Genomic DNA, 27,930 nt, shown 5'->3' with positions numbered 1-27,930 from the left:
AACCAAAACGCATTATCAGGCCCAAATGCCACAAAAACAAATGCTTAGAGTAGCTGAAGACCTTATTACTTTAATTAGGGGAAGACAGCCCTCCCCCTCAAAAAGACCAATAACTTATTTTCCTTCTGATTCTTCAGATCAGGAGTCTGATAACTCTGACCCTTCTGATTACCAGGACATACCCATATCTACCTATGAGGATTCTGATGCAGAGGATTCAATTCCCTCTGCTTCCCCACCAGAAGATTTTTCTTTTGGTGAAACCCTGCATACCCCTAGAGAGAATTTCTACTGGGAAAGCCAGGAATACAGTCCAAAAAGAGACTCGGAATTTTTAAACTTGCTTCAGCACAGGCCTTTAGCTATCCCTCCTGTTCTGGAAATTGTAGATGATGTCTTCCTGGAATCCAGCCTCACCCCTGATACTTTGCCTCCAGCTCCCAGGAAACCTGACAGGTACTATAAAGTACCTGACTCCCACAAATTCCTCTTTAAGAATCCTGTTGCAGATCCAGAGACCATTTCCCAGGGACCTAAAGGCATTAAGGCTACAACGGCCAAAAATCCTACCCCTTCGGACAGAGATTCTAAGGCTTTAGACAGATGGGGTAAGAAGGTATACACCTCGGCTACTCTTGCCATCAGGGCTTTAAATTGCCAGTTTCATATGTTAAAGTATCAGCAATATATTATGGAACTAAGTAAACAGAAAATGATGTTGATTCCTGATTGTGCAGAACATAAAGATTTACAAGAGTTAATGCATTCTGCTAACCAAGTTGGTAAACATACTTTGCAATGTGGTTTTGATGCCTTAGAAGCATCTTGCAGGGCTGCTGTCACTGGGTCTGTTCTTAGAAGGCATGCTTGGCTTAAGGAACAAACCTTGCCGGACCATGCCAAAGCAAAATTACTAGATGCGCCATTAAACCATTGGCAGTAAAGCAGAAGTCGTCCTCAAAAGGATGGAGGAGAAAGCTAAATCTATGCAAACTTAAAGATTTCTTACAAATACAGCTACCTAGACTCAATAGGCATTGGCCTTCTAAAAACTGTTCTTTTCCAGTCCCTCCCAGACCTTCTCAGTCCAAACCCAGGGCAGCAGACCACCAAGACTGCAGTGTCAGGGTATGCACAGATCTAAGCAATGGAGTGCTCCCACCTCCAAAACAGGGAGTAGTAAGCTGCCATCCTATGGTAAAATCTCACATTGACTTATCCTTAACTCTTCCAAGCCTTGCCCAAGTACTTGCACCTTTAGGAGGGAAACTTGCCCTGCATGCCAAAAACTGGGGAGTACATTACCCAGGACAGATGGGTCTTAAACATTGTTTCGCAGGGATAGAGATTCCACTTCCACTCACTCCCAACCCCAAGCGGATGGCCAGACCTCCCCCAAACCAGTGGGCAGAGGCCCAAAAGCAAGTACTTTCTCTTTTCAGTATCAAGGCTATTCAGCCTGTCCCAGCAGAACAAAGGGCACAAGGCTTTTATTCCAGACTGTTTCTGGTACCCAGAAAAGAAAACTCTTGGCATCCTATCCTGGATCTGTCTATTCTCAACACCTTTCTGGTGGTTCCAAAATTCAAAATGCTTACTCTCCAATAGCTGCTTCCTGTGCTAGTCAAGGACTCCTGGCTAGTAACCCTAGACTTAAAAGAAGCTTATCTGCACATCCCCATAAGGGAATCTTGCAGGAAATACCTATGTTTCAGAGTAGGCTCTATGCACCATCAGTTCTCTGCACTTTCCTTTGGCTTATCTACTGCACCCAGGGTATTAACAAAATGCCAAGCTCCAGCCATTGCATATTGCAGGCAGCGAACAAGTCAAATTTACCCATACTTGGACGATTGCCTGATTCAGGCGGACAGTCAGGAATTGCTACTACAGCACCTGACGTTTGTAAAGAGGCTTCTAACTTTACTGGGATACACCAAAACGAAAATAAATCACATCTGGTACCCAGCCAAAAGATTGTATTCCTGGGAGCAAGCTTGAACACACAACTTCCCAGATGGCATTCCTCACTCCAGAAAAAACAAATTTATTTGACAAACTACTTCAATCTACAGGCCACTAAAACCCAGCTATCTGCAAGAAAAATACTGCAAGCCCTAGGGTTCATGGCCTCTTGCATTCTACTAATTCCATATGCAAGACTGCATATGAGGAAACTTCAGTGGTACTTAAAAAGTTTCTGGTGTCAACATTCTCAGGACCTGGAAACAATGATTCCTATCATTCCTTGCCTAAGGACAGAGTTCCTTTAGTGGGAAGAGGCCTGCTACCACAGGAAGGGACTCCCTTTCACTCAACCCCCTGCCTCCCAAACCCTAACAATAGACACATTGGACTATGCATGGGGGGCTCACATGGTAAGACAACGCATTCAAGGCAAATGGAGCCCAAACCAAATACACCTGCATATCAATCAAAAAGAAATGTTAGCTGTACAGAATGCTCTGACAGCCTCCAATGGCCTTATTCTTCCAGGACAACTATTGGTAAAGACAGACCACACCACAGTTGTGGTACATAAAGAAGCAGGGGGAACCCATTCCTACCCACTCTGCAGATTAGTCATGACTCTGTGGAACACAGCCTTGAGCAACCAAGTGCACCTGCAAGCTCAGGTCCTGCCAGGCAAACTAAATTTAATGGCAGATGACTTGAGCAGAAATCTCATGGACCCACACAAGTGGAAACTGGTACCCAAAATATTCAAGCTTTTAGGGAACAGGTGGGGGGCACCATAAGTGGACCTCTTTGCTTCCCCTCAGAAATATCAAATGAGCATGTATTGCACCAGAACTCCCCACAGCCAAGCTTGGAAAGTGGATGCCCTGTCCTTTACCTGGCAAAGCTTCTCAATCTATGCCTTCCCCCCTCTGCCCTTCCTCTCGAAGGTTTTACTAAAGATCAAGCAGGACAAGCCAAGGACAATCCTGATTGTACCAGACTGGCCACGCCAGCACTGGTACCCTCTTTTGTGCAGTCTGACAGTAGTGCCATCATGGCATCTGCCTCAGACCCCTTCCCTGCTGTCCCAGCAGGAGGGCCAGAGTTTGCACCCTCAGCTACAGACCCTGAACCTAGCACCCTGGCTCATCCCCTGAACTCATCACCAGCAACCCTCAGTAAGCAGGTGCCAGATGTCATTCTGGAGGCAAGGAGGCCTAGTACTAGAAAATCCTATTCAGAAAAGTGGAAAAAATACTGTTCCTGGAGCCAGTCTCAGGGAATGAACACATCTGTGCCCATCTTACCTCACATACTAGATTATTTAACAGAAATGCTCCACAAAGGCCTATCCTTCTTTTCAGTTAAGATGCCTCTGCCATCTCAACTCATTATAATACTGAGCCATCCCTCTTCTCTCATCCTCTGGTCAAACAGTTCCTGAGAGGAGCCAAAAATTTAAGACCCCCCAGGAGAGCTCCCACTCCAGGCTGGGACCTTAACTTTGTATTGGAAAAGCTCACGCTTCCACACTTTGAACCTGCTGCTACAGCAGAGTTAAAATTCCCCTCATGGAAAACAGCTTTACTTCTAGCCATCACTTCTGCAAGAAGAGTGTCTGAATTGCAGGCCCTTATGGCCGTGGAACCCTTCATCATCTTCCACGCGGACAGGGTTATATGCAGATAACTTCAAGAGTGCACTTTGTAGATTAGAACACAAAATGATTCTGGGTTACCACACTTTACACCCCAGGGGAATGAATTTAGAGAGTGTGCTTGCATTATGAAATTTTGAACATTTATGTATTTAATGTTGTAAAAAGATTTGAATGTCCATTTAAAATAGGTAATATATATATGACATATTTAATGCATTTGGTATTTTGCTACTTGTAGTGTTAATTTATGGTTTCAGTAGTAATAAGTAATTATTTATATGAAAAAAATGTGTGTGTTTAACATTTGGAATGCACATTTGATATTTGTATTTAATGTTAGGAATTATAATCAAAAGTTTAATGAATTAATTGATTTAATTGAGAAGCATTTAAAAGGAAGATACAGCCTGATGATAATTGTTCCATGAAGGTGAATTGCCGAGGTACCAGAACGAGCGTTGTGATATGAAATAAAGAAACCTTCCTTCTATCTCACCTGGTGGCTTCTGATCTTTAAAGTGTTTGGATTTTCCTAAGGAATAACCATCATTTATGCCCAAGGTGGTATCTAGTGTGGCTTTACACCAATCCATTCATTTTCCAACTTTTTTCCCTAATCCTCAGAATAAAGGGGAAAGGATCCTGCACTCCCTGGCCGTGCTCAGGCAGCTTAGAATTCTATCTGGACAGGACTAAGCCTTTCAGAAAATCTGACCAGCTGCTTGTCAGCTTTGCTGCAGGGGCAGAGGGCAAAGCCATTTCAAAGCAAACCATTTCTAAATGGATAGCACACTGCATCCATTTCTGCTACAAACACCATGGGAAACCTACCCCACAGGGGATCAAAACACATTCCACTAGGGCTACATCAACCTCTACAGCTTTTCTCAGGGGAGTCCCTACCAGGGACATCCAGGAAGCTGCAACCTGGAGCTCTGTACACACTTTCACCAAGCATTACCACTTACCTATCCTTTCTAAATCCAGAGCTGGATTTGCCACAGCAGTCTTACAGGTTGCCAGCCCTAATGCTTCTTGACTACCTCAACCCAAATGTGATGACTGCAACAGTGAAACATGAAGAACAAAGTACAGTTGTGTACACTTACCATAAATGTAGATGTTCAAGTGTATTCACTGTTGCAGTCCTGGTTACCCTCTCAACAGCCCCCTGACTTCTCTTTACTTCTACCTATCTTTTTTGTTTGGCATATATTATATCATGTGTATTTGCTTTTTGCTGGGGGTGTCCCATACCATGTAATTACTTCCTATTTTGGGGGCTCCTGGCATCTGGGGCAAGAAATACTGATGTAATGGCGTCGGCTGCATGTTTTATACCCCTGACGATCTGACGTCATGCAAGAAGCAACAGCATCCGACACAAAAATCCCAAGACTCTGGTATTCAGACCAACTGAGGGCTACCTGCAGGCAGATAACCCAAATGTAATGACTGCAACAGTGAATACACTCGAACATCTACATTTATGGTAAGTGTACACAACTGTACTTTGCCTGTAAAACCTTATTTTAAATTAATTAAAAGTCTAGAAATCCCAACCAGGAAGAAACTTCCATGAGTGTGCCCCACCATGGCACAGGAGGATGAAGCCCTGCCTATGATGTAGATGATCTATTTTCAGTTAACTGTACAGAAGCTGGAGATGACTGGTTGGAGAGAACCAGAGTGCTTTTTACTTGGGTGAAACTCAGTGGGGAGCACAAGGCATTGCAGTCATGGAACATGGGCCTGGACTATTGAAGGCATGCTTCAGATTGGAGCTACGCACATGTCAAGCCAGGGGACTATCATTTGTTTGTGTGTGTGATAGCAGGCATGCTTCCTTGAGGTAGGTAGCAACTGTGGAGCTTGAGAGAGCTGCTGAGAAGTTTAACAGTTCCCGGAGGGGGAGGTCCATCTGACCCTTTCCTACCACCTAATACTTCCCGAGTAGAGATAGGGCTGGTGGGTATGACTTGAGGAACGAATGATCCTTTCAGTCCTCACCCCAGGTAGTGAATGACCCAAGCTCTACTACTAACAGGGGAAAAGGTTGAGCTGAACAGCAGGGAGCAAATGGGACAAGGGACGTTTGTCCACCCAGGGGCCTGGTGCATTCTGGGATGATGGACTTTGTGACCTCACCTGGGACTCCGTTCCAGTCCATTAGAGGGTATTGAATGAGCCAATTTGGGTGTAGGTGGAGGAAAGACTGGGCCAGTCAAAAAAAAAAAAAAAAGTGCCCCAACCACAAAACTGGGACACATATGAACAGATGATCTATGTGGACATAAATGTGCCTGACTAACTTTCCAGACAGAAACTGTCATAAAAAGTGGAACACATTTTCTCTTCATATGAGGAATGTGAATCTCCTGAAGATATATTCCACAATTGTTATCAAAGGGTGCACTATCCATCTGTTAGCAGAACAGACAACAGGCCCAATCATTTTGTTGCTACCATCTTTCTTTGAAGTAGGTTCACACCAAATATGTACCAGTCCATACACATCCATTGCATCAAAGGGTGACATTTGGCTACTGGGTCAGTGTAGTAATACCATACTTATCACCCCATCTAGGCAATGTACCATGACCCCAGATTTCTTTTAGCAAGTAGATGGCTTTGTTCTGGCAATTGATGGTTCATCTGTTAGACCATAGTTCCAAGACAGCACAGCACATCTCCTCAGTTTGTTAATACATTCATCAGAACAATGTAGAATGAGCAACATAAGATTTTTTTTCTTAACTGAAATGAAGACTTTGTGTAAATTACTTCTCCTATTTGCAGTTTACTTATGGAGTGGTGGGTATCATTGTCTGTGTTTCATCAATATTAATGGGGAGACAATATGATTGTAAATCTATTTTCTTTGAATGGATTCTTTATTATTTAGTTTTTAATTCAAACAGTTGAAATTTTGATTTCTTAATCGGTTTCTGAATTAATGATTTGTTTTTGGCTTTTAACATTATCCTTTTGAATGTGTAGAAGAACAATGACTGACTTGATTTAATCAATTCCTTTGTCTAAAATTAATTATGCAATGTGTGTTTCTTTATTATACAGGGTATAACATTCCAATGGAACAGCTTTTGCTGCTGATTGAGAAGCCTGATGGACTTTCATGTGACGTTATGGAAAAAAATATAATAGTAGATTATAATGACCTTCCAAAAGTCCACCAAAACTGTAAGTAAATGTATGGCTGATGAACTGACTTGCCATTACAGTTTATTTCTGAAATGGTGTAAAGCAAGAAGAGAAAAAAAAAAAAAAAAAAAAAAAACGACTAAACACCAATTATCTCCATACCAAATAATATGCACCCGTGGAGCAGACTACAGCCCAGATGAGATTGAGTGACTAGTGGTTTGGGGACTTGATGGTGCAGGTGGGAGGTTGGGTGTCTGTCATGGGAGGCTGCAGAGGCACTTAATGGGTATCTATCTTGGCGGAGTATGCTGCTACTGTTGTAGAAAGATGAGAGCTAGGAGTGAAGACAGAGTTAATGCACGTGGGTGGAGGCATCACTGTCCTAGATCCAGGGGCAGGGACATCCCAGAAGCTGTATCTAATGACAGAATTAGCCTCTTGATGATATCAGCATACAGTAGGGTTGAGCTGCAATGAATAAAGAAAGTACACCACTTCAGGTGAACATGGAAGCTGTCTAGTTCTTCATTGCTAGTTGGCATCTAACCATTGAAGACTACATGGCTGCAGAACGAATGGGGTGTGAGTAGTGGGGGGCTGCATTGACTTGTTCTCTTGTCTCCAGTGGAGGTCTGAAGTGCTGCAGCCACAAGCACCAGATGGATTTGGTTCATACCTCTCATCCTGGAAACATTAAAAATCTGGACAAAGGCCCGTGAAAAATAGTACAAATCTGTATGCTGATTAACATAAAATTCGTATGCATAATTATGTAGCCCTACCCACCCCAATGGAATTGTGAGATAACAACTTTCAAACACAAACTGAAGAACAACCAAAATATCATGAAACACAAAAATAAGCAGAAGAACAACAATGTTTACTCTCCAAGTATGTACAAGCAGTGTTTAATGACAGTTATGTATGACAACAGTAACACATTCACTCATAAACCCCCACAAATACATTTACTAGTTACTGATTGCTGTTGCATTTCAGTAGCTACTTTCCAGACTTTCCCCTGATTTGCCATGATTATATCAGATCTTCCTACACAGGTGCATATGCTACATTAGTAGGAATTAGTGTTAGTACAGTCAGCATTACACACAGGTGTTAACATGTGTGACTGCTTTTACATAAGGTTGTTTCTGACATGCAGGAGACTAGTGGCTACGTAAGTGTCTGCTGCTGCTAGCATTAACCTGTAATCATACAAAGATTTCATCCAATACAAAAGGTTATCTTCTGAGTAATACATACAATTCCTTAGTCTTTTTAGCAGTCAAACTACATAACTGTTCGTTACTGAAACTGACTGTATGACCAGAAGTGTCTGGCCTCTTTTACCTACTCTGTCTGTAAAAAAATGTTTCAGCAATGAGTTACCATTCAGAACAGAAATCCTGCTGTCTGTTGAACTGCTTGACACATGTATTTATCACCTCTGATGTAAACAACACTGTGTCTGTTTTTGATTTGTCCTCCCACCACCACCACAGTGGACCAGTTTCTAACAGAATACATCTATCTGCAATGAGTACTTCACAGATAGTTGCAGCCAGTTAAAACAGGATTCTCAGAGAACACAAAGCGAAAATCTCATCTGGCAGGCTGCCAGTCAGGAGGCAGATGAGGAAACAAAAAGGTGATTCACACTATAGGAAATTAAAGCACAAATCTGAGACAGCATAGGCAAAGCAAATAAATAAGATATGAAGCAAACACAGAATTTTGCATTGTCTACACTGACAGCACCAAATGGACCTTTCAGCACACACCATGGGGCCCTGCATCTATTCTTACTATCCAAACAATTTGACTTAAAAATGTCATTTGCATTAATGTATAGCAAATTTTGTTATGTTAAAAAAAATACTGATTGAAATGTAACATACGAGTCCGACGTACCAAACTACAGAGTGTTCATTTAACAGCTATATGTGCTGTATATGCTATGGCTAAATTTAGCATTTAAATTGTCACTGTAGCTGTAACTGCTTTATACTTTCAACACAAAAAAATCACACAGAGAGGGAGAGAAATATACACACACACACACACACACACACACACACACACACACACACACACACACTTAGCATCAAAATGAAACATTTCCCCCAGCGAGCCATCCCCTCAGTATCACATATGCACAAGCACCAAAACAGAACATTTATTGCACAAGCTTTCTTTTTTTTTTTTTTTTTTTTTTATCAGGAGGAGCCGGGGGAAGAACTGGTGGTGATAAATTTCCTTATAGTTTCTTCAGAGGAGAAGACCAGTCCACAACTGCTGCTTGCTACACTGTCAAAGCTGAAGTAAAAATGAACAGCTTTGGCTTGCCTTCCGGTTCCTTGGAATCCTCCTTGCAGTTTGCACAAAATTTTAATTTAAATTAAAACAAAAAAGCACTATTGTACTAGTGTAGCACAATAGAGTCTGTTGTACGTGATCGAACATTTAGGTGATCAACACACAAACGTCGACACGTAAATGTCGAACTCTGACAATCGCGAATGGCCATTTATGCAAATATTTTCAAATTCACTTGCCCATCATTGGTCATTTTTCTTTTTCCCCAATGTAGAGTGATCTCGGAGTTGGTATATTTAGTTAAGGGGATGTGGGGGGGATGAAGCCCCCCACTTGATAAGTGTTTAAAGGTTTGTTTTGTTTCCTATGGCCAAGCAAATTGTTTCACAGGGAAATAATTTGCATAAATGGCCTTTTGCAGTTTCAACGGTTCAACATTTCGTGTCAGCATTTGGGTGTTCAAGCACTTTAACGTTCGATCACGTAATATAGACCCGCACAGTACAGGCAAGGCAGCTGCTCTCAATCGTCCCAGAGCCCAGACCCTACCACGTTACTTGACTGAATCAATCAGTCTCTCAGTCTCTAAACCTAGTCTCTTCAGTCATGTGGCTGCTGAAAGTTAACTTGAGTTGCAACTCAAGTCACTGCACTGTCTGAAACACATTGCTTGCTGAAATGCAGACTTACAGAACAAAGATAAAGACAGGCAGAGCAGTACACACCCGACACATACCCCTTGAGCCCTCAGCCAAATTCTGACAGGCTGGCAGTCTGCTCATGAAGCTGATGTCATCGCACATGCCCCTGGATGTGATGATGTCAGCAAAAAAAAAAAAAAAAAAAAAAAAACAGGAAATTCAGGAATTGAAGAGGCCACTCGGGAATTCATGGCACCCCCTATTTTGATCTCAAAACCGGTAAATACCAAGGAATTTGGTATGGTTGAGAGGTATGATTTGGGTGTGAGCCAGTGTTCTTAAGAGTTCTTAACAAATGTAATCTGTACAAAATTAATAAGAAAGACAGCACTTGGAATGATGTCTTAAACATTGTGCTTCTTCATGTAGTGTCTTCCTTTCCATCCCCTGGGACTGTTACTTCTGCTGTAGAGTCTGACCACAAAACTGTTTTATTTAGTCTTGGTCTAAATAAATGTCACAGTCAGTAACAAATGTGCATTTGAGAATTTCCCAAATAGCATTTATGATGAAATTATTTATGCACTAGGCAGTTATGCCTGGGTGACAAGACTTCAGTTTAAGGATGAATATCAAGAGAGCATTGCTTCCTTGGCTTTGCACAGTTCTTGCAATGTCCAAATAAGCCACATAGTTTGCAGCTGGTCTGCACTGTTCCTTGATGTGTTATATGGGACAGCCAGCTTCAGAGAAATCTGTCTACACTCTTATCTATACTCTGTCTACAGTCTATCTGTATTCTATCTCAGCCCTCAAGTTATCTCTAGCTAAAGCAGGACTTTGGCGGTCTTGACTCCATAACTTGTAATTCAGGCAGCACTTGGAATACATCTCAATCTGTTAGTACAAGAAATCTGGACAAAGCCAAAAATAAGGAGGTACATACGCCCAAAATCAGGGAGAGATTTTAAATATTGATTTTATGAACTTAGGAAGTTGCTATAGTAAAATTTTTTAGATAATTAAATGTCTTGTCATTATTTAATAACTTTAGTCCTCATTGATTTGCCAAAAATGCAAATTATACGAGGAACAGACTAAAAATGTGAGGCAAAAAGCTGGTCATTCTGTAAAAATGTAGACATTTGAGAGATATGTATTGGAAATCAGGCAAAATTATATAAAGATTGCTTATACTGTTCCTCAGTGCAGGCTTTACTTCACTGAATTTAGGTGATTTCAAACTGTTCCATGAAGAATTTTCTCCAGGTTTATGATGTTGTAGTGCTCCAGTCTGAACAGTCATCTGTTTGAAGTCTACCAGAGAGAATAATAAGAGGGAGAGAACGTTGTTGGCTAGGTCACATTTTTGAGTAATGTCCTACTAATAATAGATATTCAGTTAGACCAGCCCACCTGTGTCCAGATTGACCAATGATATTTGATTTAGTTGTCCACATCTTGGTGTGTCCCCCATATTTCATATTGCCTCAAGATTCCTTTACAAAAACTTCAGATTGTATCCTTGGAAGGTAAATAACCCACTTGTGTAGGGACCTCTGACTAGTCACATCTTTGTGGTCTTTGAATATGCTGTGAAGCAGTTGCATCTACATTGTATTTTGGCACACACCTTCACACAGTAGCTTGTCTTTTAGTACAAATACAAAAAGAGCCCGTCAGGTAATTAATTCTATGTTGTAGTCACTGAATGCATTTTTCTATCAGTTCCAGTTCACCATATATACATCTGGAAATTCAAAACTAGATCAGTTTTGTGAAACTGTAAAATTAATAAATTTTACTATAAAATGAAGGCACTGTAGCCTATTTGAAATACACATCAGCAAGGACTAAAAGTAACTTAAAGAAGAGCAAGATCTAAAAAGGCTTATAAATGTATCGGAAATAAACTGAGGAACACAGTTTCCAAATTTGTTTAATTTTGGCATTCGATAATTGATGATAAAAGACAACTTAATAGATTGTGTCTATAAAGACGTATCCAGTTTAGTCTCTGAGAGTTATCAAAATTATAGCTATATATATATATATATATATATATATATATATATATATATATATATATATATATATATATATATACGCACACACAGCATATATATTTATGTATGTATGGATATCAAATTAGAATTCAGAGGTAAAACACCTTTTATGGCAGAAGATGTTGTAAAAGCCTTGAATAAAACCAAGAACACTTGCTGTATGAGGATTAACATCCTTAACTCTGCTTAATATTCTGTCTAAATTGCAGTATACCAATGCAACACCAGAGTCTTGTCTTCACTGGGATCTCTCTCACTTGTTGTACATAATGTATATTATTTTTTACTGAATAATTATGGAACATTGTGGATATTCTTATTTTTTAAAATGTTCCATCATTATTTAGTATTAAGTCTTTTAGATATTACCAGTAAATGGTATCAGCAATATGCAAAACCTTTCTGTCCTCTATTATAGGTTGTTGTTAATAATCTAAACTAATGTTACCAGCACATTGTAGTTTTATTTTGTTTTGCTTTTTCTATCTACCAATATCATTTCTATGTAACTGTAGTGTAACATGGAGCTTTTTTCCCTGGTACTCTACTGAAAAGGGTTTGTCTGCATTGTTGAACCATTCCCATTAACAAATGCAAATAAATGAATAAATAACTTCCAGTTCTATAAAAATTAAACTGTTTCATTGCCAGACCTCATATAATATTACATGGCATATTACTAAAAGATGGGTATGAACCAGAGCTATGTCAACAAGCAGATGTGATTCCTATTCATAAACGTGGGGAGGGATATATCAGATCCACATAATTAATGATCCATCAAGTTTAATGTACATCGTAAAGTAAATGGATATTCATGGACCTGTATGAAAGACATTGGAGACCTCTCATTCCTAGATCAAGATAAATACAGATTCATGAATAGAAGGTCAAGTTTTCTAAATTGAAGGATTTTGTAAACAAGTTATTGTCCTTGATTATGACTGGCAATTCACAAAGTATATCTGGATATAATAAAGGCTTCTGACATTGTTGTAGCAGATAAACTAAAGTAGTTCTAATTTATTTGTTGGACAGATAACTGGATTAAAAACTAGTTAATCCATCACCCGGGGGGGGGGGGGGCTTAGAGTGGGGATATTCTCTCAGACACAGTACAGTACCTAATGACCAGTGGAATGCTGCAGAGCTTGGTGTTGGCATCTTTGCTGCTTGATGTATTCTATTCAAAGTTACAAGTGAGTGACCACATAGAAGTAATTAAAATATGCTTATGTTTGTAAAGTAGCAGGTGTAGCAGCACTGTGAGGGTTTCTAGATGGTGTGTTACTCTTGTTCAGTATAAAGAAGTGTGGTAGTCTGTGCTTTGAGCATACTACTGCAACAGCCAGCTACCTAACTGAGCAGTGTTGTTGAGTGACCTAGCCATTCCTGTAGACCACATATTTAGTTGTGATCAGAATATGTTCATGGAGGTTAAGAAGGCGTTTGGAATGTTAGGATGGAGAGGGAACTCCAGGGAACTCCTTTTGATTCACAGGTCATTTCTTGCTTGTTATATGCAGATATACAATGAAGGTTATCTTCTTGACTTGGAAAATGTGGCTCATTTGCCATGCTGTTGTGCATGACCTTGTTAGTTACTGATCTGCATTCTAACTATTTTGGTCTTAAGTTTACAGCTACTTGTTACAAATACAATATTAACTATTTGACTGTACTGTTTCTCAAGTCTGATGATATTGTAAGAAGAGATATGAATGGAATACCACTTAGTATTAATATTAACAGTGACAAATACCAACTTCTGCATGTCAGATGAATTTGTTCCAAGTCTGTCATCTCCTGAGGTATGAGGAGCTTTAAGGTAAATTTTTATAAAGGAGCAAGACATACCCAGCTAGTTGTTCAAATCTATATGCAAGACTGAATACCTATCATTATATATCCTTAGAAGTAGCTCAGAATAGTATATTATAGATTTTGTGTTGATGGGTATATGTATTATAAATTTCAGTAGTAATGAGCAACTTACAATATGTGGAAATTTAACAAGGTAGAATTAAAAAATTCTGAAATCTAAACAAAAGATCTAACAGATTCCAGAAATGATGTTTGTCAGCTATAATATAAATTAAGCCTTTGCCCCCTGCATCACCCCTTACTAACGTGTTGTCACATTACAGTGGACACAAGGGAAAAACTCCACGTTCAAATACAGAGCTGTTCTGCTTAAAAGAATAACACATCCCTATGTTTCAACAGTAAAATTATTGTTTTGTGTTCTATACATAACCATAAACAATGCTGCCACAGAAAACTGTAGACAGTACTACCACACTGTAGACACCCAGCCTTTACTTAGACCACACGCGTTAAACACCGATAGTCTGTATTTATAATTAACACTTTGAATTTTAAAGCATTCTGACTTGTAGTATTTTTCATTTGAATTTCTGATTTCTGATATTCCAAAGTTCAAAATATTGACAGCCAGCAGTAATGGTGCACATTTGTCCCATATACTGAATACCAAGTGGAACATTGTGTCTTTTGAGCATAGGTTGAGTCACATTATTTCAGAACATCCATATGTTACTTAAAGATGTGATGTAAAGGTTAAAGATATGTTTGCAATATGCAAGTAAACTTGGAGTATATATAATTGTAACAACACTCTACGTCCTATGCACATCACATTCTAAATGTTTTTAATATATCAGTGCATTAAAAACAAACATTCTATAACAGACAACTCTGATGGGCAGCTATATATTAAACATTTTATATCCTATGTTTTTGCCTAGCTGCTTATCTAGTGGTAGGTTTCTGTGAAGCTTTTTATGTAGGGAAAACAAGTAAAACATACAGAATGGTGCTGCTAAGTTTCTGAGGATGCTAGGGATGTATATGATTTGGGTGGTGCACAGAGAAAGACACTAAGGTATTTGTTGTTCGTCCAGTCAGGGTAAAACAGACAAACATTTGTGGGTTCAGTTCAAGCAGCTTTATTACACATCAGGAATGATGCTTTGTTAACTTAAACTTAAATAAACTTATACACAGACTGACTACCACATTCTTACATGTTAACACTCTGGCTGTTTTCTCAAAATGGCACTGCTGCCTGCACATATGCACATGCTTACATATGGAAATGCTTCTTAAAGATACATACACATGTTCTGTTCTACATCCTCCCTCTTTGAGAAATAGCTCATACATCAAATAGCAGTATTCAATGACATGCACATATACAGACATGGTCTTTTGACATACAATTATCAGAACTAATTGTAGGACATGCAATCATACAAATCAGACACATATAAAACATTCATGTCTGGGTTGCTGTGTATTTTATACTAGGTCTAGAAGTACGACCTAATCATGTAACATAAAAATCAGAATTGGATTTAGCAATGGGGGCTGTCTTCAAGGAATGTTCAACTTTACTGTCTTCAAGGAATGTTCAACTTTACTGTCTTCAAGGAATGTTCAACTTTGGGGACATCTGGGACATCATGAGGAATGGAAATGGATACTGAGACATGTTCTTTGGTATGAACATTGTCAGGGTTGCCCTGAGATGTCTGTATCACAGGTACAATGCTGCAGTATCATTTCTGATACAGGAAGAAGATGCCTACGGTTTCTCCTGTATTCTGTACCCTCAGATACCAAGTAGGATCTTGGCTCGGTACATCTACCTCACACTTGACCGATTTGATCAAAGCCTTTCTCTGTTTGCATCTTTACTGTCTCTCCCTTTTTCAACGGACAAATAAATCTGCTCATTTTATCATAGCTGGACTTCTGAGAAGAATGCTTTTTAAAAAAGTTGGGCTTTGATTGCTCTGTTGTTTTTAGCATTAGGCACCAACAAACTAGAACTGATAGGCAAGGTTGTTCAGGTTTGCCTAGATAAAAGTGTCTGAGCAGGTGAGCCAAATAGGTTGTTATGGGGTATATTTCCGAGATTAAGTAAATTCAAGAATATATCAGTATTGTCACGCTTTGACCTGTCTAGTAATTGCTTTGCACTCTGTACCTTACAATGTTCATCGTGTTTCAGTGTTGCAGTCATTACACTTGGGTTATCCTGCTAGCAGGCTACCCGCAGTCGGCCTGAATTCCAAAGTCCTGGTCCGGCGTTGGTTGCTGTCACCTCTTCCCTGACATCAGAGCGCCAGGGGTATAAATGATGCAGCCAATGCCATTTTCTTCAGTCTTTCTTGCCGCGCGGTGCCCGAAGCAAAAGCAGTTCGCAAGTGCTGGTTGGCCGACTCCTGAGATTTTCGAAATCGAGTTTCAGATCCAAAGTCTTCATTAAAGCCAAGTACCCCATTGGGGAAACTTTTTTCTTGCTCCAGACTGATGTCAGAAAAAGTTAACAATTGTATTTCTTGTGGGAAGCAAATACCTCATAAGGATTTTCACTGTTACTGTATTCCTTGCCTAGGCCCTGACCACAACATTGCTTGTTGTCGGTTTTGTGCTAGATTTAACCAACGCACTATTAAGCGTTGGTACGATTTTGCCTTTCATTACTTCGGCCGAAGATTCAATTATACAATGTCATTGGAACACCGACGACCAGAGTTTCTAAAAAACGCAAGGATAAAGACAAGGACAGGCATCCAAGGTCCAAAACCGATGATGAGGCTTCCGCTAAGCTAGTCGTTGGTTCACCGGTTCTCAGTGAGCTGCTTTTGCAGCCCCTGACACCTGCTATTTCAGAGCCACAGGCCGCTTCCGACTCCCACGTGGAGCCAACTGGGCCTCTGGAAACTCAAGGTACTGGATCCTTGGAAACTATTCCCTCAGATGGGTCCAGAGCCGCTGTGCAGGCATCGGCTTCTGAGGGTGTTTTCAGACCAACACAGTTATATGTAAAGCCATCTTCAGCTTCAAAGCCAAAGACTAAAGCAGCTCTAAAGACAAAGAAACAAGTACAGCATTCTCCAGGACAGACTTCCATACCTAAAAAACAAATGCTCAAAATGGCCGGCACCAACAAACTAGAACTGATAGGCAAGGTTGTTCAGGTTTGCCTAGATAAAAGTGTCTGAGCAGGTGAGCCAAGTAGGTTGTCATGGGGTATATTTCCGAGATTAAGTAAATTCAAGAATATATCAGTATTGTCACGCTTTGACCTGTCTAGTAATTGCTTTGCACTCTGTACCTTATGTTCAGCAAGGCCATTTGATTGTGAGTATTCAGGACTACTTGTAACATTGATAAAGTCCCACTCTTTTGCAAATGTCTGAAACAGTTGACTGGTAAGCTGGGTACCATTGTCAGAAATAACTTTGTGTGGACTACCATAGACTGAGAAATTGTTTCATCTTAATAACAGCACTGGACATTAGGTTAGGTAGCAAATCGATTTCAAACCAGTTCGAATAAGAGTCTGCCAACACTAAGTAATGCTGTTTGTTCCACTCAAATATGTCGGTGGCTACTGTTGACCAAGGTAGTTCAGGAATGTGGTTTAGCTGAAGTGGCTCTTTTTGCAAATGCGGTTTAGTACTATTACATACTGACAAGAAGAAAGCACTTTATCAGTGTCTTTTGATAGAGAAGGCCAAAATGCTAGTCCTCTCGCCCTTCTTTTGCTAGAGTTGGAACCTGGGTGGCCATGATGCAGAATCTGAATGTACTCATGTTGTAAGGCAGTAGGAGCAATAACTTTGGGACCTTTGAAAATTATACCATCTTCCATTAACATCTCATCTCTGTATGGAAAATAAGGTTGCACTTCTGGCGGTTCACAAGATTGCTTTGACGGCCATCCTACATTGATGACGTGGTTGAGCTTTTGCAAAACTGGATCAGTCTTTGTATAATCTCTCAGCCCATGAAGTCTTGTTGTAGAAAAATATACACTCCCATGACATCAAAGTCAAAATTCTTTTTATCAAGCTGTTCCGTGGTATTTCTGGATGATCTGGATAAGGTATTGGCCAGATAAAGAAGTTTACCTTTTGTATAGACCATTTTGAAATTGTAGTTTTGTAATCTGAACATCATTCTTTGTAGTCTTGCTGGAGCTGAATGCAAAGGCTTCTTTAAAATAGTGACTAGAGGTTGGTGATTAGTTTCTACTTGGATAGCTCAGCCATAAATATAATCATGGAACTTCAAATATGCGAATACAACAGCTAAAAGTTCCTTCTCAATTTGAGCATACTGTATCTCAGTTTGGGTAAGAGTTCTAGATGCATAGGCAACAGGCCTGCCCTCTTGAAGAATAACTGCACCAAGACTTAACTTAGAAGCATCACAGGAAAGAACTACTGGTTTGTGGACATCATAGTACCTTAATAAAGGGAGGATGGCAATTTGCTGTTTGAGGTTATCAAATGCTCTCTGATGTTGTTCTAACCATGACCAGGCAATATTTTTGCATGTCAGCTGTCTTAATGGTACTCATAATTCACTAAAGTCAGAGGTAAATGTGCCCAAATAGTTAACCATACCAAGAAAACAATGTGACCTGCGGTGGTGGTGCTGCGGTAGCGTTGTCGCCTCACAGTAAGACTCTGTCCGGTTCGATTGTCATTTAGAGCGTCTTCTGCGTGGAGACATGCATGAATGGGCGTACCTTTGTTGATGGTTGTGTGTCAGGGCTGGCAACTCGGCACGTAAAAATCTACTGCCAATCATTAGCGGACCGGGGTTCCGCTGTGGCGACCCCTAACTGGGAAAAGCCGAAAGACACAACAAAAACAACCAAAAAAGCAATGCAAAGCTTGGACAGTGTGTTAAGCTGGCATTTCAAGAATGGCTGCTCTCTTGGAAGGGTCTGGTCGTAAGCCTGTACTGGTAAATAAATGGCCTACATAGGTACCTTTCGCTAGTCTGAACTTACACTTCAGAGGATTAAGCTTTAAGTTCACTTCTCATGCTCTATCCAGAACCTTCCTGAGGTTTCTGTCATGCTCTGCTTCACCATTGCCTCCAACTAGTAAATTATCAACTATTATAACACACAGGTAGCCTGACAAAATTTGCTCCATTGCATGTTGAAAGACTTCACTGGCAGAATTTATTCCAAAAGGCATCCTGAGGAATCTGTGTCTGCCAAATGGGGTACTGAATGTAGTCAGTAGTAACAATCTGCGATCAAGCATTACTTGCCAAAATTATCTCTTTGCATCCAAGACACAAAACACCATGGCATTTAGCATGAGGGTGGCAATCTCCTTGACTGTACGCATAGGATGATGAGGTCTCTTTAATGCCTTGTTCATGTCTCTTGGATTAATGCATATTCTGATTTCATCTGAATTTTTCTTATGAGCAGCTACCATAGAATACACCCACTATGTTGGTTCTGTGACTGGACAAATCACACCCTGCTGCACCATTTTGTCTTAACTGGACCTTGACTTTGTACTGCATAGCTATTGGAACTCTCCTTGCTGGTCTGACCACTGGACTGACGTCTGGGTCTACTTTCATGGAGTACACAACTGGAAGTTTGCCTAGCAATGTCATCGAAAACATCCGCATACTCTGAGAAAATAACACCAGTAAAGCTAGAACTGGGACATGTGTTTGCATGATGTACTTCTTTGGTAAAAGAAAGCAGTTTCATTCTTAAACTGTCTCTAAGACCTAATAATGACTGCACAGGTCTTCTAACCACATAAAATTGCAAGCTGTAACCTTTCCTAGCCAAACAGCATGAAAGCACTAATAAGCCTTTGGTTTGAATCTCCTCACCTCCATAAGCACAAGCTTTGCACAGTTAACCAAATTAAGTTGCTCACCAGCTCTCACTTTAGCAAATGGTTCTGCTAACATTACATTACACTTTGAACCAGTGCCCACTTTGAGCTCTGTGGGTTTACCATTGATCAGGACAGTACAAAATACTTTGTTCTTTGCCAGTAAGTCTACTGCATTAACCTTTTCACCGACCACTGACACATCATCTACATAGAAAGTGAGGTTGCAGCTTTCTGTATGATTAACCTGCATTTTTGAGTGAACTTTCTTAATAACTGAATGAGGTTTGTTTGATTTACAAAACTTTTGAAAGTGGTTCCATTTTCTACACTTGTGTCATTGCTGACCAAATGCTAAGCGCGTCTCTCTGCTAGACTCGTGGTTGGCTCCACAATTACAACAGTTAACAATAAGACCTGATTTGCATTTTGCTGACTCACCCTTGTACTGCACTGTCCAAATGCATGTCCATTTTGCTGAGCTAGTCTTAGAACTTGCTAGAAAGTTATGCGGTTTCCCAGAGGAACCTGCAGGGTCTGCAGCTGCCATGTGCTTAGGCCTGCCTGCTTGCCACGTGCTGCATGCTCTCTACATTTGCTCTAGAGGCTGTTGAAACCATGATCTTATCACTTGTAAGCATACTTGTGTGCCTTTCTGTGAGCTCATAGATTTGACAAATCTCTATGGCCTTGCTTAATGTTAAATCACTGTCATGAAGCAAGATCTTTCTCACTGCAGCATTATTAACACCACACACAAGCCTGTCCTTTGTTAACTCATTTTTCAAATCACCAAATCTGCACATTTTAGCCTTATTTCTCAAGTCAGTGATATAAGCTGCAAAAGCTTCACCTGGCTTTTGGTGTCTTGTATAAAATAAGTGCCTGTCTGATGTAAAATTTGTCCCTGGGTTTCACTTTTCTCTAAATTTACGTTTCAAGCACTCAGGGTCTTCCCTTGATTCAGACGGTACCACAGTATGGTAGTTTTACCCATCTCCTGCATATACATCTGGTGCATACACAAATCAACGCTCTCTTTCAATGGCTTCTAACCCAGCTAAGTTAAGAAAAATGAATGACCTTATACGTGCATCTTTGTCAGAAAAAGCTGCTTATATAAAATATATTCTTGCTCAAATACTCTCCAATTCTCTGCTGGATTATGATCAAACACAAGTGGATTGGGTGTGCGAAATGCTTCTGCCACATCAACACACAGTAGTGAAGGTGCTTGGAATTATGTATGAACATACATACATAAATATGTCAAAACTTTATGCCAGAATATGTAATTATGCCCAGAAGCACAACGGATTCATTGAAATAACTGCAGTTTGCCAAATAATTCTCCGTAGCATAAGAATACTTTAAAATCACTGTACTTTGTGAAACCACTCATCAGTGTAAGAAATACTTCGAAATGACTGTACTTTGTGTATAAACTGCACATAGCAGAAAAAGCTCGTAGTAAGAAACACTTTGAAATGAATGCATTTTGCAAATAAATTGTGTACAGCACAGAAATTCTTCAAAATGGCTGTACTTCTGCAAAATAACTCTGCACAGTGTAAGGAACACTTGAAATGGTGGCACTCTGCGAATAAATGTACACAGCACAAGAAACTTTTCAAAATGGCTGTACTTTGACTGCACTTAGCAATATAAACTATACTTTGCATGCAGCAAACTCTTTGAAATAATTGCATTGTAATAATACTTGTGCTTGTTTTACTTTAAACATGCTCATTATGCAAATCAGAGGTAATTCTGAGCCCCATATGAATATTTTTGCTAGTTTTCTCAAATTTTATTTATTTATTTTATTTATCATTTGTTGACCGGGAAAGTCCGACTAGGTTCCACAGAGCCTGTTTTCAGCGGAGGCCCGGGGAGAAATGCTCCAGATCTTCCAGTTGTCCACACTGCTTTTTAATTTGCTGTCTACATACATCAGGAGTATCTACAATTTCTTAAAAGGCATATAGCATTACCAGTAATAATGCATGCTAGTGTCAAGACTTAATTACTTTGTTTTAATTAACAACATATCAAAGGAGTGGTCTTCAATAATATTCTCTCTTTTCTAGATACATTACAATCACAGTGCAAGCAAACATCTGCCCAAGACCAATCAATTCTGGGCCATTTTTCACATAGCTTTTCCCCTTAAGAAAAAAAAAAAATTATATATATATATATATATATATATACATATATATAAATATATATATATCGTGGTTTCAAACATTTTGTTTAAGTAATAATGTACTTGTTTGATTAATAATGTGTTTTGTGGTACTCATTTAATTACTAATATGTTTTGTGCCTAACATATGCTCTATTTCATTCTCTTTGCAAAATAAATCATTGGTGCAACTTTTGGTTACCTTAGATTCATTTCTGATCTTTGTTTGTCTGAGCTCCTTTTCACTTAACCAGCTCGATCTGCCTTCACCATCAACTCTGTACATGGCTTGAAGAAGTTGCTCTCTCAGTCCTTGTTCTGGCACCATGTCACTCATATGGTCAGGATAAAACAGACAAGCGTTTGTGGGTTCAGTTCAAACAGCTTTATTACACATAAATACATCAGGAATGAGGCTTTGTAACATAAACATAAATAATCAGACTGACTCCCCTGCTCATACATGTTAATACTCTGGCTATTCTTTCAAAATGGCACTGCTGCCTGCATGTGCTCACTATTTCCATGCACGTGCCTACATCTGGAAATGCTTCTTAAAGATACATTCTTTTCTACAGTATTGCGTTGGACTAAAAGGTGTCATACATGGAATAAGTGGAGAAAATGTAAAGTAAGAATGATCAAGATTAGTGTGGTGATGGGATGAGGAAATACACTGATTTGATCAATTTAGAAACTGGAAAGGAAAAGGTTGCAGAGGACATTAATTAGATAAAGAGCAAGAGGAGTGTAGATGCTTATACAGATATCCTGTTGGTAGAATACATGGGATAGATTAGGGTCCAGAATTCAGAAGCACATTTTGAGCATAGGGACTGTGGGGAATGTAAGAGAATTTATTTTATTCATTGTTAATCAAGTAAATCCAGTAGGTTTACTACTTCTGTTTATGGGTATCTTGTGAACATTGCTGGTTTAGTTACTTTTTATACAATCCTGATACTTTTACTCATTTAAACTAAGTGCTTTCGTAGTTAGATGCCATACTTGAACAGATACCCAGGGCCTGAGTGCTTTATTTCTAACATTTTTCACTCCCAGGATTTAGTAAATTCTGTGTAGACTCCTTGTAGAGCCTATACGGAATGAATCCTTGTACTCAGCTACAGATCCTCCTTGGCAGCATGCCATACTTATTAATTATGGCTTGCTACTGAGGGAGATCACAGCAGCACAGATACTGAATCCATGTAAGGCCGACTTTACAGGCTGTCCCTTATTTCTGGACTGTCCATAAAAATTCTGGACAGTTGGTAAGCACAGTACAATACCTTTCAGCCAGTTAACCTGGACCGAAAGGTTTACAAGACATTTTATTTCATTAAATTGCAATTTTATTTATTTTTTTTGTACATTATATGCTTGTTTGCACAGTGTGGTGCATTGCTTAGCTTTGCTCACATATACATTAGACATCCACTAAACATCTAAAAATAGAAACCAGATGTATTTAACTCATTACTTCTGAGTAACACCTCCAAGTCCATCTGGAGTTAACTCCTGCAGATACCTCTAGGCATAGAATATTGCTTGTTCATATTTGCATCAGTAATTCCAAAACCATCCTATGTACAAGGTTTTAAAAAAAATCCTTTTAAAGCTTACGCAATGACAAACTCAACTGCATTAATATCTGACCTCTGACTAGTGCAGGTAAAGGGATATTAATTGTTGTTTTCATGATATTAATTTGTATAGATAGAATTTTCACATTTTTTTTCTAAATATCGCAACAACCAAGTAAGACAAATAGAACTACTTAGCCTCATATGAAAGCACTCAGCCAGATGAATAAAATGCTGCTGACAGTATGTGTGTAACTTGAGTGGTTGTTGAGATGTTATAAGTGGTTTGCAAAATATTACAAATGTAATAGTTACTGTGTTTACTGTGACTTATAAAATTCAGTTACTAGCACTATAAAATTAGTTTGTGCTGAAGAGTTTGCCGTTTGTACTTCTTTCATAACCCTAATGGGTCCAGAGATATGAACATTTGTTTGAAATGTGAGGACATAATTTGTTTCTGTGAAAAGACTTAGGCTCCACCCATTGGAAGTTACAGTGCAAACTTCCGGAGCTCCATTGGAGTGACTGAGTTAATTTTAATATTTTTTTTTTATTTTCATGTACTTGTTTGCATGGTGCAGCACATTGCTTAGCTATTCTCATCTTTGCTCACATAATCCACTAGACATCTAAAAATAGATACCAGATGTATTCAGTTTTAATGCTCTTTATTAATTTATGTGTGCATGTTTGCATGATGGGCCGCATTACTTATACTTATAAGTACATAAGCATAAGACATGTGCTAGACAGCTGAAAATAAAAACCGGATGTATTCAGTTGTCCTAGTTCTGCTGTGCTATGCTAACAGGCACCTTTGCAGTATATCTGAAGATATATGAGTTCCCTTCACTATTCTAGTGGCAAGATAGGTTTAGTCATGACCTACAGTGTTGTAGGTCCCAGGTTCGACTCCCGGGCAGTAATACTTTTTATACATATTGCAGCGAAACTGTGTCAGGTGACTGAAATATCTGTTGAGTTTAAATGAAAAACTCATTACCTTTAGAAAAACTGTGTGATGCACATACCTACCTGCCTTTCACTATGTGTTTTCCCTGCTTGCACCCCATTTCACCACTATTCTATCTCCACAATTTTCTTTTCTTTAAAGAATAATTGCACGATGCTGGGCTATGTGCAGAATTGCTAAGCAATGCTAAATGGTGGCACATTAATATATGTATTCGAAAGTATAATAATCACATTCAAAAAAGTACACCTGCACCCTATTTCACACCCAGTACCATCACACCTGAAGAACAGTGCATCAACCAACCAAGCCACACAGCCAGTTAATTAGCATATGTGTTTTATGCAAAACCTAGTAATTGTCATTTACTCATAATTAAGTGTGTTTACCTGATGCTACGCATCGTAGAAATCTTCCAAGAGATTAATGAAAAATAGGAGTTTAACTAGCACTCTGGTAGAGAAATACATCACTGTAAGGTCATACAGATAATAATACATGTAAGTGAGTATGTGAAAGCAGGTAAGTGTGCAGTCATATCTACAACATTTAGAAATACACCTGCTAAAAGATTAATGGAGAAGAAGGAGTTTAGCTGGGACTCTGGTAGAGAAATACATCACTATAAAGTCATACACATTATAATATGTGTAAGTGAGGTGTGTAACAGCAGATGAGTGTTCAGTTATATCTACAACATGTAAAATGCACTTGCTGTAACAGTGACTCAGTAGCTCAATCTGTTAAATGCTTTGAAAACAATAGTATTTGGTCCATATAGTCCTGGGTTCAAATCCAGTGGTGTCTAGCATTTAAAATACATGTACATCATCATTATAAATTCTGATACGTATGACTGTCTCATCACCTGTTTATCCACACAAAGCAGTATAGCTGGAATGTCTGCTTATCAATAATGGAATGCAAAGGCCTACAGAGAGGACCACATTTAAACAATTCCTTTTACACCACTAGAAAGTGCATAGAATGTCAGGCGATGGATTTTGAAGTATGTAATTCAAATGAGGCCCAGTAATATCAGACTGCAGCACAAAATGATTTTCTAGTGATATTACAGACAACCACAGCTACACAAGTAACATACACATAGGGAGGTTGTGCTAGAAGTAAGGTTTGCCAGCATACACATTCCATGTTCCAGATTACTACCATGACATAACACATGACCTGGCAGTTGTCCAACTGGTTAACATAATGGCTAATGTAATCCCTACCTTGTTCTACGACACACCAACTATGTTGCCTTTTACTTTGTTAATGATATCTCTGGCTAACATACTTACCTTAAACACATACCTTAATGTCCAGTGGGATGGGTTTCCTCAATCAAGCTCTGGTTGTACACCAAGGCTGCCATAGGTCCCACAGTTACTCATAAGTGTTGTTGTCTTGTGCATTCTGCAGCCTCTCTGCCTATGCCTATTGCCTACAGCACCAGCATCAAATCATCATGTAGCACACACATTTGTATGTAAAAAGTAGCTGCTAAAAACATTCTCTCTCTGCTGACGTAGTATCTTTACCCCAACATATGAGAAAGGGGATGGAATCTACATTGAGTTCTTATATCTTGGAATTGTCTGATTATACTGCAAATCAGCTGTGTATGCTGCATTTAGCATTCCTGAACCACAGGTTGGTTCAGAGGCAATCAACTGCTAATGAGAACCATCTTAAAAAGATGAACTCCTAGCTAGCGGAACTATTGTGTATTACAGTTAGTTTGTATGGTTAACTTGTTGTCACACTACTTATATATCTGTATCTTGTAACAAAGGAGTATTGTACTCCATCAGGTATGTAACCATTTTGTTTCCAACATGAATCCGTATGGTTGAATATACTTATGGGAATGGGGATTATATCAGTTACACCTACAGAGGATGTAGAGTACAGCAAGGGTATAGTGCTGTCTGTTAACTAGGTGCGCAGGTCTCTTGAATACTTCCTTTGTTAACAGTTGTTATACCCTTTGTTAACAGTTGTTATACTACACTGCTATTTTATTGGCACTGTTGTTTATACATATGTTATGGGGGGGGGGGGATTTCCTGCTATGAGACACATTACAATGGACTCCTGTGTTGGGTGTGTGATCATATGTGAGTATGTGTCATGGCACAAACAGGAGTAGGTCACTATTGCTACTGTCCTAGTTGGGTCCAAACCTTTGTATGCTTGGCACACTGTTGAATATGAGATGTGTAATCAAGCAATGGATACTGATAGCCTTCCTTTATTGCTGTATCTCTACATACTGTACTCCCACATATGTGATCCTGATGTGTTCTCCTTTATTTGTATTTCAGGAGATATGCATGGCAGACGCCAGCCACTTTTCAGTGAGGCAGAAAATGACCTCATCATTGAGGCCTTGAGACAACACTACCAAGTCCTGCTGTCCAAAGGAAGGGCAAATAGGCAAGAGCGTGCAGCCTTGTGGGACTAACTGGTGCTGTGGGTCACCAGAATTACACATATGAGCAGGTGCAACACTGTGTCATGGATATGATCCACATGGCACACAGACATATAGAGAGGATATGACCAGGGATTGTCAGGTCACTGGTGATGGGCCTGCAGAAGAACAATCTCTAGCCACAGAAGAATTCTTGGTGAACCTTGCAACACAGGGCAGCGCCTAGGCATCCATCACCCATCCATCATCTATAAAGCCCGCTTTAGGGCGCTTTTGCATGATTTAGCGTGGAGTTGCCCATAGAGCACCATCGGGCAGCGCCGGTTAAACAAGGTTAAACTATTTCTGGCTCCGTAAAGTCTGCTCTTCAATTTTTCCCTTAGAACTTCTCTACTTGCAATCTAAACAGTCTATTCTCTATCTCAAAAGCTCAGCACTTGCTCCTAAAGCATTTTTATCTAGGTAAAGTACTTATATACTAAACAAAGTACTACATTAGCCTAGAATCCCCTTGAGTACCCATTTCCCTATAGGTCCCTTCTGACTCAGTTACACAGCAAACTTTTTCACTTTTTCTAGCATGTCGAAGGGTCAGTTGCTAGCATCCTCTCCTGTTCAGCTGGTGAATCTGGGCATCTTGAGGCAATGTTACAATTGCCTCATGTACACAGACAACCCACTCTTTCTCCCACAAAACACAAATACATGTGAGAGATGCAACTATATAGCCAAACTGGAGGCTGAGCTCTCTCAACTCAGGACTGGCAAGACCAGACAGGAGGAGAAGGAAACCATGCACACCACAAACCCAGTTTCACATAGAACTATCACAACTGCAAAACAAACACATAAACACACAAAGACATACTCGGAGGGACTGATCAAAAATCTACCAAAACTACAGAGGCCTCCAAAGCAGACACTCAAGCAACTGCCACCTCAAGACATAAGACATGCAACACATAGTTCTCAAAGTCAGTGTGCTAAACAGTCACAGCCCTTAAGGCCAAACAGAATGCCAGACACACTTGTTATAGGTGACTCCATAGTCAGACACACTGACGTCCCACTCACCAGACTGAACAAGGAAAAGATCACAGTAAGCTGCCTGTCAGGAGCTAGAATCCGCCACATAACACAAGCACTCAGGTCACTCCACAGCAAGTACAAGTATGACTCAGTCATTGTCCATGCCAGTGTGAACGACCTGAGACGTACCTCCCTGGACTACAT

At 39.7% G+C, this 27,930-nt stretch overlaps 1 protein-coding gene across 1 annotated transcript in view; it reads left to right on the top strand.

Annotated features, from left to right (window-relative positions):
* Nucleotides 1-27,930, top strand: part of LOC122816815 (zinc finger protein 2 homolog) — a 258,703-nt gene that overhangs the window by 179,332 nt on the left and 51,441 nt on the right. Inside the window, exon 3 of the mRNA XM_044089857.1 lies at nt 6,701-6,823. Within this exon, the coding sequence (XP_043945792.1) occupies nt 6,701-6,823 (123 nt within the window). The remainder of the gene's footprint in view (nt 1-6,700; nt 6,824-27,930) is intronic.

The sequence above is a fragment of the Protopterus annectens genome, chromosome 12.part0, assembly GCF_019279795.1.
Source record: "Protopterus annectens isolate FY-2018-M chromosome 12.part0, PAN1.0, whole genome shotgun sequence".
NCBI lineage: Eukaryota > Metazoa > Chordata > Ceratodontiformes > Protopteridae > Protopterus > Protopterus annectens.
Note: the sequence above shows the minus strand (reverse complement) of the source record. Positions and strands in the feature narration are given on the sequence as shown.